This window comes from Mytilus californianus, unplaced genomic scaffold (assembly GCF_021869535.1).
Source record: "Mytilus californianus isolate M0D057914Y unplaced genomic scaffold, xbMytCali1.0.p SCAF_2, whole genome shotgun sequence".
NCBI lineage: Eukaryota > Metazoa > Mollusca > Bivalvia > Mytilida > Mytilidae > Mytilus > Mytilus californianus.
In genome coordinates this window covers 69,509,916-69,524,072 of record NW_026262668.1, presented here as the reverse complement: position 1 = coordinate 69,524,072, position 14,157 = coordinate 69,509,916, and the positions used below count along the sequence as shown (strand labels likewise).

Below are 14,157 nucleotides of genomic sequence, written 5' to 3'. Positions count from 1 at the left end.
ATAAAAGAGCAAGGTCTTCTGAGGCAAGATTGTGTCGTGCACGCATGCTTTTTGCTGTATATTTTTCTAAATTAGCCAAATAAAATTGGCTGGTTCTCTCCCTTGCAACATACGGGTATCTTAGAGCAAAACAGACAAGGACTGGCGCCTAGTATACAAAATAAACTAGATATAAAAACCAAAGATCATACCACGAAGAAAAGGGGTCCAAATTTGCACATCAGAAATTGAACAGAAGCACGATAAAAGTCAAAATAAGATATTTACATTGACATCTTAATACTGAGTTACACAAACCTCAATAGAGACCGATGGGAACTATCTATCTATATGTCAAAACATCAATATTTCAGTAAAAACATCAATAGAACCCAATAGTACGGAACTATTATGATTTGCAATCAAAATGGATCCAAGATCATATATATGTTCAATGATGAACTTTGACGAGTCTCTGCTAAACCTGAAGCATTTGTTCAACATCTACATATAAGTAAATATTTCATAGCCGTCATTCAATAATATAAAAGACACAACCTTTGAATATGCAAAACGAAATAAGATCTAAGGACCAAAACAATTCTTTCCAAACCAAAAAACAACATCAGCTGCGACCCATCTTTTTAACAGAGGCATCGCATTAATTTTGTTCTGTAACACTGCTGTCCCAGGTAATAGAGATGAATGAACGGTAACAAACATGTTTAACCCCGCCACATTTTTTTATGTTCCTGTCAAATACCATAAGTATGCAATTCAGTTGTTGACGTTATTTGCTGTCTACTGTGTCTGTCATGTCTGATTTTCGTTTATTGCATACATCTAGCCGTTAGTTTTCTCTTTAAAGTGTTTCACATTTTGTAAAGCCGGGCTTTTATAACTAGCTGTACGGCATGGATTTTTGCTCATTGTTGAATGCCGTAGTTGTCTTTTAGTATACCTTATTCAGTGTCGTTTGCACTGTATCATAGTAAATACGTTTATTTATCATATGTCTAGGAAGTTTTCTATATCTAATATGCCCTCAGCTAATAAGTAAACTAGTTTAATATATATTTGTATGCGATTTTTAATTACATAAAATGCGTTCATAATCATGTAAGATATATAATATTGAAGAAAACATTGTTTGATTCTTTTTTTCATAACACGAAAAAAAAACATAATAAAACAGTATCAATGCATTTATATTACAATGGATATCTTACAAAGCAAGTTTTTTTTTCGTAGAATTTTTTTCATTCAGATTGTAATTCTTTCAAATTAATTATCAAAGATACTAAATATTTTATATATCGTCAGCAGTCTTCACATTGTAGAGAACGAACATTATACGTTTATCTAGACAAATAAAGCCTTTTTACTATCGTCATAAAGCTGATGAACAGTCCACTGAAGAAAAAAACATGTATCAATATATAGCACTGAGTGCAAAGTTTAAACATGGTCAATATAATCATTGCACACACCTTATCTGCGTTATTGAAATTAGCTTTATGAATAATAAAATACAAATAATTCATTCAATCCTAAACAAATGTACCCAATATATATATGTGTTGACTGTCACATGACCTACACTATTTTACAATTTTCCATTAAGCATTATCATGATTATTATAGTCACTATGGTTCCCCAATAAACTCGAAGTATATAATAGTGAAACAAAAAATACTTAAATCTGATTCAAACAAAAAAATTCTCTTAAACTGACATTATCAAGATGCTCGATTTCTTGATTAACTTCATATTTGTTACGTTTGGAGGACTTGTTTTTCAACAAACAATCGGCATTCCCATGGGAACCAACTGTATCCTTTAACTTCATTTCCTACTACATAGATGATGTTCTCTCAATAAATAATTCAAAATTTGGCGACTATGTTGAACGCATCTATCCCATTGAACTTAAGATAAAGGATACAACTGATACAGTTAAGTCTACTTCATATTTTGACTTACATCTAGAAATTGATAATGAGGGTCGGTTGAAAACAAAACTTTACGACAAAAGTGAGGATTTCAGCTTCCCAATTGTGAAGTTTCCATTTCTATGTAGCAACATTCCAGCATCGCCTGCAGACGGAAAATATAGCTCCCCACTGATAAGAAATTCCAGGGCTTGTTTTTCTATCATGATTTCCTGGATATAGGGTTGCTGCTGACAAGGAAGCTATTAAACCAAGAGTTCCAATGGATGACCTTCGTAAATTTTACAGACGCCATCACTATTTATTGACCGTTTATGGCGTATCTGTTTCACAGATGACGACGGATATGTTCCAATTTTCGTAGCTACAATGCCGTCCCCTTTTCTCCGAATGTGAGCAAGATCTGCTTGACCTTCCGGAGCACCTGAGATCACCTAAAGTGTTTGGTGGGGTTCGTGTTGCTCAATCTTTAGTTTTCTATGTTGTGTTTTGTGTACTGTTGTTTGTCTGGTTGTCTTTTTTAGTCATGGCGTTGTCAGTTTATTTTCGACTTATGAGTTTGAATGTCCCCATGGTATCTTTCACCTCTTTTTTACCTTAATATGTACCAACCGTATTGTTTAACAGCACGCGACAGATATTAAACACAATAACATTGTTTTGCCTTACATATAACTCTATTATTTAAAAGATGAGAGAGAGAGAGAAAATATAAGTAATTTTTCATTAGGAATTGACTGCTTCTTTTTGTTATTTTACTTGGTGTAAAAACGTTGACCTAAGTACATTTTGTATGAAGCGAGGAAGCTTTTACATCCCTATACAATTACAAAAATAAACATTCAGTTCTTATTTATACATTTTTGGGCTATAATCATGAAATAACGAGGTTATATTAAATCAACCCTTTCGTTTGTTTTTCTTTGCATTGTTTCACTTTGTCACGGAAAGTACGTGCAGTCATAGATTTTAGATTTTATCAAGAAATATAATATAGCTTTTAAAATACTTTGTCTATCAAAATAACGGCATCATATGAAACGGTTTGTATTGTGATTTTTCTTATCTAAACGATGTTGCATTCTCTTAGGTTAGTTGTCTTATTTACTTTCCATGGAATCTGCAATGTTTTGCTGTTTCTTTTAATACAGTTGACAACAAGGGACGTTGTTTGTTTAAATATCTCAACAATAATCGAAAACTAATAAAAGGGTCTCTTCTTATTCACATCGTTTTGCTTATGCTAAAGTAATTTTTCATATAAAATAAATAGTCCCTAAAAATTCGTTGTACCAAAGGACAGTTTTTCTATGTTATGTGATATACTGACCTTCGTGTTTTACTTCAATAACGTCATTTCTGTTTACACAAGCTTGGTCCACAAATCTTAAAAAACCAATCTTTGTCTCTGGTGTAATAGATTGAGTTCTTGATAATATAGACAAACGTTTTCCTTTTCCACCACATTGTCCATTCGCCTGAATGTCTATACATATGTATGTTACCATGGTATTCTCATAGTCAGTAAACAGTATTTTAAATGGATCTAAAATGTAATTATTTGATATGATTGGGGACCGTTTATCTCCATTATTTCTTTTACTGAACAAAATACCTTTATTCTAGTTGCTCTTTACACTCTTTTACTATCTCGTCGCGATATAGCCTGTTTGAGCTGACGCTACGTTAAACAATCACCAATCAATCAATCAATCAATCACTTTATTACAGTGTAAGTCATTTTCTGCTAGGGTTCTTGAAGTATTATCATACTCCATTGATCCTTATTAGTTTTCGTATTTTCATACTCTATTGTTGCATATTAATTATGCATATAAGTGCGATGACGCTATAGATCTATTTTTGGTCTAAAATTTTATTTTAACAAAATTATATAAAAAAAAAAAAACAATTTTTGAACATGCGTGGGTCCAAAGAGTGTTTTTACAGACAAATATTTGGGAATACGGAAAGAAAGCGATTAATTCTGTCTTGAATAATCCGAGTCCACCGATAAGTTTTATCAATGTCTTAAGAACATACGATAGAGAAATTGATTTTTCTTTGCAATTTTGACAAAAATGTGGATTCTATTACGCACTTTCGAAATATCCAAAGGATAATGTACCTTCATAATTTAATTTTCGAGAAATTTCAGTTTTAGTTTTGCATGTTTCAGGTAGAAACACAAAATCTCACATTTAAATATTTTTCCTAAATATAACACAAGTTTCTACTGAGGAAAGATATTTACTACCGGTATTTGCGAAAATTTTTTTGTTTCTGTTTTTTCGGATCCGGTATTTATAATAAGTAAGTGTCCAAAATAAAGGATGAATAAGACCAAAAACATATGCGATCATGCAATTATTGATAATAGAAAGACGTTCATCATTTTTCTTGACTTGACAAATGCACGGAAAAGATTGAAGATGGGTTCCATAACTTGTTAGGTAATGTTCATTGTTGAAGTTCCTTCTGTGATATGATGATATTTAGTTGTGCAGTATAAAAATAGTATGTGGTACGATTGCTACCGAAAAAAGTAAAAAAAACAAAAATACCGAACTCCAAGGAAAATTTAAATCGGAGAGTCCCTTATCAAATGGCAAAATCAAAAGCTCAAACACATCAAACGAATGGAAAACAACAGTCATATTCCTGACCTGGTACAGGCATTTCCTTATGTAGAAAATGGTGGATTTTATAGCTAGTAAAATCTCTCACTTGTATGACAGTCATACAGAATTCCATTATATTGACAACAATATGTGCTCAGAACAAACAGACATAATAGGTAACAAGAATGTGTCCATAATACACGAATGCCCCACTCGCACTATAATTTTCAATGTTCAGTGGACCGTGAAATTGGGGCCAAAAACTCTAATTTGGCATTAAAATTAGAAAGATCATATCATAGGGAACATGTGTACTAAGTTTCAAGTTGATTGGACTTCAACTTCATCAAAAACTACATTGACCAAAAACTTTAACCTGAAGCGGGACAGACGGACGAACGGACAAACGAACGGACGGATGGATGGACGCACAAACCGAAAAACATAATGCCCCTAGGTCTGGGCATAAAAATGTTAAAAACAGCAGTCAACTTTGTGTTATAATCTTAATCACTATATAGATAACTATTTCAACAACAAAAAAAAACAAAATGGCATATCGACGCTCTAAATGGCGGGATGTATAAATACCTAGCCACACCTAAAGTATATATCAAAAATGGACTTAACAGTAAAGGTTTGAAATATACGAATACAAATAAAAAGAACAATATAACACGTATTTAAGATGATAAACAACGTCAGTACCTAGAATCTATACTTCAAGACCAGCATGTATTATTTGTGAAGTTGATACGGAATATCTATCAACAAGATCTTGGTATCTTCCGATGAACTTTTTAAGAAAAAGGACGAGACGTTCTTTGACATAACCCTAGTTCATCAACTTTCTGATCAGACATTGGTGACGTTTTATAAAGTCCGAGTAGCAGTTGCAAGCTCTTGAATACCGAATGAGTTGGGGAAATGTATATCCCATATGCAGGTGAAGTTGGTATATTGGTGCTAAGGTAGGAGAAATTTATAATTTCAAAATTAAAATCGTCTCGTTTGTCACAGATTCTGGTACTGAGATGACCACTTATGTCAAATTCGAGGTATAAGTCTAAAAATGAGGCGGAGGAAGCCGTGTCTGTTGTTTTTTTATAATTTCTAGTTCACGAGGATATATTAATGGAAACCAATCAGAAAAGTTTGGATTGTTAATGGAAACTGAGCCAACTATCGATTTAAGAACAAAGAACATAGGTGTTAACAAATACATGTACAGTTCACCGAACGGCCTTCCACAGTGAGAAAAACACATGTGGTATGGTAAGTTAAAAAAATCCTTGGATAGCATATCAAAAGAAAAAACCAACTGTCTGATGTATTCCACAATAATCAATGAAAGAAAACAATTTTACCAGACAGCTACCACTAAATCATACACTCTTGGGAATGTGCCGGAATTGAAGATGTTTGTGAGCGCTTAACCCTCCTTTAAACTGGGACAGTTCTGCATCATCACATCATTAGAACAAACTGTAAAGACAGTTTGAAAAGCTTGAATCAGCAAATTGGTTCTAAGCACAAAAAGAAATCGCAAGAAGTCTTATAGCACTCGTAGTTATTTAAAGTCAGTTCCAAGCTCGTTTAAATAAACCATGTTCTCTCAGACATAAATATAATTCAGTACACTTCAAAAGTATTTAGTGTTAAAACGTCATTACTATGATTAGAAGAGCAATGTCAAAACATAAGTATCGGAATGATGTTAGACCATACGTGTAAATAAATGGACAGACACACATGTTTTATTATGTATTTGACTATTGAAACTTGTAAGATAATTCGAAGGACCAATATGGTTATATGAGTGTATACATGTACTAGTAATTTAACTCGTCAAAGGATTTTTTTTTTCTACTGTTATACATTCTTATAACAAATTCCGTTGTAATAATGATATCTTATATTATAAAGGCTTTTTATGTACAGTTGATAATTTGGAATAAGGCTTAAGAATACAATCATATTTGAATTTCGACGGAAATAATATTTTCCCTTTTAATAACTTTTTATTCCATTGTTAGGAATAAACATAAAAAAGAAGTAAGCATAGCGAAGATTATGCATACTATCAAAGAACTAAAATATTCGGCAAGTATATTATCAGTAAGAAACATACTCATAAACTGATAGAACAACTTATTGATTCTTATTGTTTTACCTTATAAATTAAATAAAGTATTTATGCGTAGATCTGACATATACGAACTTTAAATTCAGAAACTTTTGCATGCATTTATAATTGCGAATGTTGAATAATTTTGAGAAACCTATCGCGTTGCAATTCTCGCAATTATAATAAAAACATCACAACCATTTCTAAATTTACAGTACTAAAACTTACGGAATCCTGGTTTACTATACTTAGAAAGTGTTGTGGATAAGAAATCACCAGGATTGTTTCGTCTTTTCATGTTAGAATAATATGGTGGTTGCACGCATGTTTCGTCTGACCTATTATAAATAATCGCTAGCAGTTAAGGGTCGAAATTAATACTTTATATATATCATTATCGGAAAGCTAAACTACTTCCTTGAATAAAAGACAAGTACAATAAGCATATTACAAAGAATTCTTGATTCACAGCCTTATATTTTGTTTTTTCTCATAACCACTTTTTCAAATAACATTATTTACTAACTAACTATTATATTACTAGTATTTCCCCGAATTGGACCTACCTTTAATACTAATTACCTGGTTTTACTTATATGAGCAACACGACGGGTGCCAAATATGGTGTAGAATTTGCCTACCCTTCCGGATCAACCCCGGTTTCTTGTGGGGTTCGTGTTATTCAGTCTTAAGTTTTCTGTGTTGTGTTTTGCATACTGTTGATTGTCATTTAGTCTTTTTCTCTCTTTTTTTGCCATGACGTTGTCAGTTTTTTTTCGATTTTTGAGTTTGAATGTCCCTTTGGTACAAATGTATCTGTCGCCTCTCTTTTACTATCAGACTTACAATTGTTACAAAAATAATCAAGAAATTACAGACATAATACCCGATGATCTCTTTATTTGGGATAAGAACATATGCTTGTGATAGGATTACGCTAGTTTTCTGAGTTCATATTCCCGTTTGTGTTATCATTACATATTTACATTGTCTATTTAGGATGTTATTTTGTGAAGAAATATAACTTAACTTGAATACAAACTTACTGCAGTGTAGTAAACTTAAGTTGGATATGTCCATCTTCATCTAAGTTGAACTTTAATGCAGATGAGTCACTTGTATTCAGCTTGTTCGTATTCATAATAATATACCATATACCTAAAATCTAAAGAAGCAATTTACTTCATTAAATCAGTACACATTCAATTTAAAAACTCTTTGCTACTCAGAATAAACTCCATAATAAACAATAGTGTAATATATCTATTAAATGTAGCATGTTTTCAATCACGCTTCAAACTTCTGTTAAAATTACAATGACACACCCTAAAGGGGGAGAGGGTGGGGGGTGCTCGAATTATATAGCTGCTTAAACTATGAAATGTTAAGTTCTTAACACATTCAATTTTTGTCAAGAGATTTTCCAATGAGATTAGTTTATTCATTAAAGTAGACTTTCTCACATGTATTTATGGAACATACGATGGCATGGAGCTTCCAATAATCAAGGTTTTGTCGATTTTAAACTATCGTTATTATAAGACTGCTTAACGATAGTGTAAAATTTAAGTTTATTCTAAATCCTAGACAAAATTTGAATAAAATGAATAGCTGTATGACTACCTTTCGGATATCAAGATTTTCCACTGCCTGGATGTCATCAATTCGACAACTTTGTTCCTTTTCACAATGATCTAAAACAAGAAATTGCAAGTAAAATTATCAAATTTAATATGCACATATTCATAATATGACTGAATGTATTAAGATGCGTTTTTTTTACTTTTGTTAACTACTCACAAGACAAACTTTAAATCATTATTGTGACGCTATTCTATTTATACATATTTCATTCATCTATCTAAAATAATGTCTTCTTCAACTTGAGGTATTATTAAGTGAAATTTTTTTTAAAAATATATCTTCGCTTTTGTATTTATCTTAATATTGAAAAAAGAATTGACATTTACTTTGAAGACATACATTCAACTTTATTAGCATCACACCGTCTGGTGATGATCAACAATGATATCAAGCTGCATTAACATCTTAAAAAATATTCAAAAGTTTGGAGGCTGACACAACCCTATGGGGATGTAGAACTGAACTAAGGCTGAAACATTGTTCTTGTAGACTTTCTGAACTTATTTTTGGCATACCCAATGTAGGTGAACAACAATAATAGCAATTATATTAAGTTTCCTTTACCTATATGCCATTTTGTTTTTCTTTGTTGAAATAGTTATTTGTTTTTCTAGTGATTAAGATTATAACACAATGTTGACTGCTGTATCCCAATTTTTGACATTTTTACCTATTATGTCTCTTTGCTTTGCTCACACATTATTGCCAATATAAAGAAATTCTATGCGACTGTCATGCCTGTGCGGGGTTTAGCTAGCTATAAAAGCAGGTTTAATCCACCATTTTGTACATAAGGAAATGCCTGTACCAAGTCACGAATATGACAGTTGTTTCCATTCGTTTGATGTGTTTGAGCTTTTGATTTTGCCATTAGATAAAGGACTTTCCGTTTTGAAAATTTCTTGAGTTCGGTATTTTTGCTATTTTACTTTTTTCCATATAATTAAGTTATCTTATTATGTTCAACTGTTTAATTCGTTCCCTTTTACCTTCTCTACGAACACCTATCCATGGTAAATCCCATGACTTAGATCAAATAAGTACAAATAAAAGCATCTTGTTTTCAGTAATGTCTTAAATATTGGGAGTAGGAAACAGTGATCTAGTGATGATAGACACCCTTACCCGCATCGTAGTTTTTGAACGATAAATGATCACTGTTAAAATCCAACTTGACCTCTTTATTATGGTAACGACAGATGTTTTGTTTTCAAATCAAGAAGATTTTGTCAAGTGTAACAAATACCGTCACAATAAACAACCCCCGACATTGATAAAAAAAATAAAGGGGAAAACGTTTTCATCAGTTTTTGTCAAAATCCTCAAAATCACAATTTACCTATAAATTGTGTTAAGTTGAATATTTACTATCATTGGGAAATAATTAAAATAAACACTTTTTTCTAAAATATTCAATGGGCAAACTTCTTGAACTGTACATGCTGAAATAGTCAAATCAATCTTTCCCTATATTATAAGGTGCATAACATTTTGTTAAGTTGATACATTTTTTGTTTCAAGTGATACTTTAATCATCACCCAGAAGCTCTTCCATCTAAACAAACCTAATTTCAAGTTAATCAAGGTGCAAAACTTTTGAACATTAAATGTAAAATACGTCCAAATCTAACTCTTGATGATCTCAAGGTTCATGACATGGTTTTTATATTACAAAAGTTTTATTTACACGCTAAAGCTATTTTTAATACCATCCGGAAACCAAAGGTGTGACGGGCGGACATGTAAACCATTATAAGACCTGCTTTATTGAGGCGGAGTATATTTATTATCGACTAATTTATCATGATAATTTGCTTAATCATCGTAAACAAAAGGTGTAAAGCTTACCCATAACAAGTACTGTTTATGATAAAAAGAAGTATTTTCAAGTTATTTTAATCAATTGTAACATAGTAAAAACATTTATCACAAGAACATTAGCTTCTTAATATGGTACTTGTATGTATGCGTAATTACCTGTAATTTGTGTTAAGTTCAAGGATAGATCTCCACATGGTAATTTGAGTTTTGCTTCTAACAATAAACGTCCCATTGAATCAAGAGTTTGTGTTCTACTGAGTATGCAGACTCTGTATTCCAAACATTCACCCTGTATAGTCTCATCGTCACACAGATATAATACTGCCACTTGATAATCGGTGTAGATTACTTTGCCTGTAACTGTAAAATAAAACATGTTGTACAGTATCTTTTCAAAGTTGCAAAAACTCATCAACGTTCCAGGTTTATCCCTTGGTACGCCAGACGCAAATTTGTGTCTGCAAAAAACGTATTTGTAGAACTCTAATCAAAACAGATAGAAAGCCAAGTCAAACACTATAAACTACCCAAGGAAGAGATGACCATATCTGCATTCGGTAAAACCTTTCAGAATTTTGGGTCCTGAATGCTCTTCAACTTCGTACTTTATTTGGCCTGTTTTACTTTTTTGATTCGCACGTCACTGGTGAGTCATTTGCAGACGAAACGCGTGTCTGGCGTACCAAATTTTAATCCTGGTATCGATGATGAGTTTATTATCAAAGAGCTCTAAAAAATCAATATTTCTAAAAAGTTGTTCCAAATATGGTTAAGGTCATCTATACACTAAACCGTAGAAAAAAACCCTCCGTGTTTCGAATAACTATATATTTTGTAAACAATTAAATTACAGAAAATGACAGTATAAATAATATTTCATGTGATAGGAGTACTGAATAATGGGCTGATGAATACTCCTGGAAACGTGTAACTTTTGACATCTACTTTTCTTTTCCCCTAAATACATTGCAAGGCACTTTTCAACTTCATGTTCGAGAAAAACCGAAATGAATGCAGTTACTTGTCTGAGTAACAAAATCTGATGCATATTACGAACCCATCTTCACGCATGTGAAAATTTCCCCATTATTATGTTAACGTTTATCCCGTTGCTGTCACATTGAAGTAGATTCAACATCCCATTTTTAATATACATTGTATATTAACATAAGATGCATATGATTCAGAATTTTTTTTCTAGCAATATAAGAATTCGTATTGAATCTTATTTTTTAGAACGAACCACTTAGTGCATGTCACAATATCAAGCTAAATAACAATTTAATAGAATATGTTGTACTGCAAAGTTCGAAATTATTGCGAAGTTTTTATTAATGCGAAGAATACGAACTCACATTTTGATATCTGATGCATATATCTGCATGCAAAATTTCTATTTAAAAATAAAATCATTAATTAATCTCGACTTTTGGTTGGTCATGTCAAAAACGCAATAACAAATGCTCGCAATAATTTTTGAATTTACAGTATCATCATTTTTTTTTTAATTTGATCAATACCTTTTAATGTGATTTAGACTATAAAACAATATACTCTTATCTAAACTTCACGTTCCCCATCCTATATCCCATATGTATGTTTCTATTTTTAAACCATTCAATTGTCTACTTACAGTATCCCCTATATTCTTGGTTTTGAAACGTTGTTAAAAACTCCCCGTTATTTTTATGCAAAACGCTAGTTCCAGTGTATGTGAAAAGCAGGGTACATACTCTGCCAAAAAGATAAAACATTTTAGTTTAGTACTTATGCCATGTATATAAACAGTTATTTGTCGTCATAAACTATAAATATGAATTATTCTAATTGTAAACATTTTGATAACAACAGTGTTTAATCATATCATGCATATTGAATCACGATGAAAGTTGTGAACAAAACCCCATCAAGGTGCACATATAAACCGTGAGTGCAGCCACTGGTTGCCAATATCCAAGTGCAATGTAACCGTTTTCTACTGTTCTTATTATTTGATTACATGACCAATTTGCGATTCTGAGCAAATGATTAATTTGGGTGACGTTCACAAGATTATTCTATAGCTTTTTAACGAAAGGTATATTTGCTAATCGTATATGAAATTCCGAAGTATGTGTCGCTTTGTCTTGCATTTCTTGTAATAAGCTAAACTAAGAAACATGTCTTGTGTTTATTTTGTCAAATTATTTTGCATGTCTCAACAGGTTCAAATATTAAGATTGGTTGATTTGTTTGCTATAGTGGTGACAAAAGATATAACGGTCGTTATAAACATGAACAAACTAAATCCAATAGTTTCTTAGGAAAAGAGAGGGTGGCTGTCAAATATGATTGGAGCAATTATTTGATCTTTGATATTGGTAGACAAATATATCTTCATATTGTCCTTCAAAAGAATACTATTTTGATGTATAAATGAAAGGTTTAGAACTGATTTTAAATGTTTATTTCAGCTGTTTGCATTCGACACCTCAGAGCTCGGTATATTTGTAAATATATTTTTTCTTTCTCATTATGCCATCATCTTTTCGACACAATTATAATAGTCGACGTTTTATATTGTCAGAACGACAAAGTTAACCATTTATATTTACATTGTAAAGTTCCTCAGATATCTAGGGAATAATTTTCACAATGGATTGTGTTTATTGTTTGATTTAATCAATTTTCAGATATACAAATCGAAACATTTCAAAAAGGACTATAAGGAAATGAGTATTTCACTAGAGCACCTTAATCATGTTAAACCATTCCAGGTTTTATCAAAGTTCTGAATATAAGTTTGAATTAGTTTTTTATCCTTTAAATGCACATTCGAAACGCTTTTCTGGATTTACCTTTATCAAGAAACCAGAAATGTATAAATACTTTGAAAGGAAGGCCTAGGTCATATTTGCCATAGGGATTTGGAACCTTAGTTTCTGAATAATTCTAATTTTATCAACGGAGAATTTTTAAACAAGTTACTGTATAAATCATGCCAGTACCGAAGCACTGACTCCTAAGCTTATAATACCCCCGAGGACTAGCAGTCCATCATAAGTGGTATCAGCTTAGTTAGAGTAAATGAATACAACACTTTAAACATTTGGTGTGTCCGAATCACTTCTCTGTATTTATCTTCTACATGAGAACGTTTGAAAACATTGTGGTATAAAAACAGGATTTTACCCATCCTTTCTTCCAAAGCCTTCAATTATGAGGATGTCTTCACGTAGACTCAAATCAATTCGACGTAGCATAGGGTTTGTAGCAGCAATCACATACCAGCTGCCTGCCATCTTAAACATAATAACACAAAACACATTTAGTTCAATCGCATTGTGTAATTTATATCTTTTTGAAAACAAACGACCTCTTCTATATCGTTATTAACAAACAGACTCAACAGCGCTTCCACTCCTTTTTTGAGTATTTAGCTAAGAGTTCAAAGTATATGGTAAAAAATAATTTTCTCTTTTAGTTATCAATGTTTTTTTTTCATATTTCAAATTCTCTAATAGATATTGGCTTCTTTGGGCTTTCACAAAAGAATGCCATGAAAATATTTTGCCAGCAAATTTGTGAAAGATCATTTACTACGACAGTTTAGTTATGTGAGAATGTTGTAAGTTACAGTTTTTATATTTGTATGTTTTGGTACAAATTCATCCAAAATACCAGGCTTATAATTTGATGCGCCAAACGCGCGCTTTGTCTACATAAGACTATCACTGTAGCTCAAATCAACATAGCTGAAAGCCAAATCAAATACCACGTTGAAGAGCAGTGAAAAACAAAGATTCCAAAACGATGTACAAAAATACTGCTAAGACAATCTTTCTGTTTCGAGTAATTAAATTTTCACAAACAGACAGTTTACATAAAACAAAATGTTTCAAATCATGTTAGTACCAACTGACAACTGAACTACCGGTAATGATGTGTGATATCCACCCAGTGCTAGTAAATGAAAAAAGCACTTGATAAATAACTGTTTTAAAACACAAATTTCGACCACGGTTTACATAA

General features: G+C 31.9%; 2 protein-coding genes across 3 annotated transcripts in view; one reads left to right on the top strand and one right to left on the bottom strand.

The window, feature by feature from the left end:
* The window catches only part of LOC127728151 (40S ribosomal protein S18), an 821,762-nt gene that overhangs the window by 425,399 nt on the left and 382,206 nt on the right, over positions 1-14,157 (top strand). The gene's annotated exons all lie outside the window — the stretch shown is intronic.
* Positions 1,172-14,157, bottom strand: part of LOC127728041 (uncharacterized) — a 49,761-nt gene continuing 36,775 nt past the window's right edge. Inside the window, exons 17-24 of the mRNA XM_052235214.1 lie at positions 13,318-13,427; positions 11,780-11,880; positions 10,303-10,506; positions 8,305-8,375; positions 7,728-7,846; positions 6,910-7,019; positions 3,263-3,478; positions 1,172-1,392 (exon numbers count right to left, since the gene is read on the bottom strand). Coding sequence (XP_052091174.1) covers positions 1,370-1,392; positions 3,263-3,478; positions 6,910-7,019; positions 7,728-7,846; positions 8,305-8,375; positions 10,303-10,506; positions 11,780-11,880; positions 13,318-13,427 — 954 coding nt within the window. The 3' untranslated portion in view covers positions 1,172-1,369. The remainder of the gene's footprint in view (positions 1,393-3,262; positions 3,479-6,909; positions 7,020-7,727; positions 7,847-8,304; positions 8,376-10,302; positions 10,507-11,779; positions 11,881-13,317; positions 13,428-14,157) is intronic.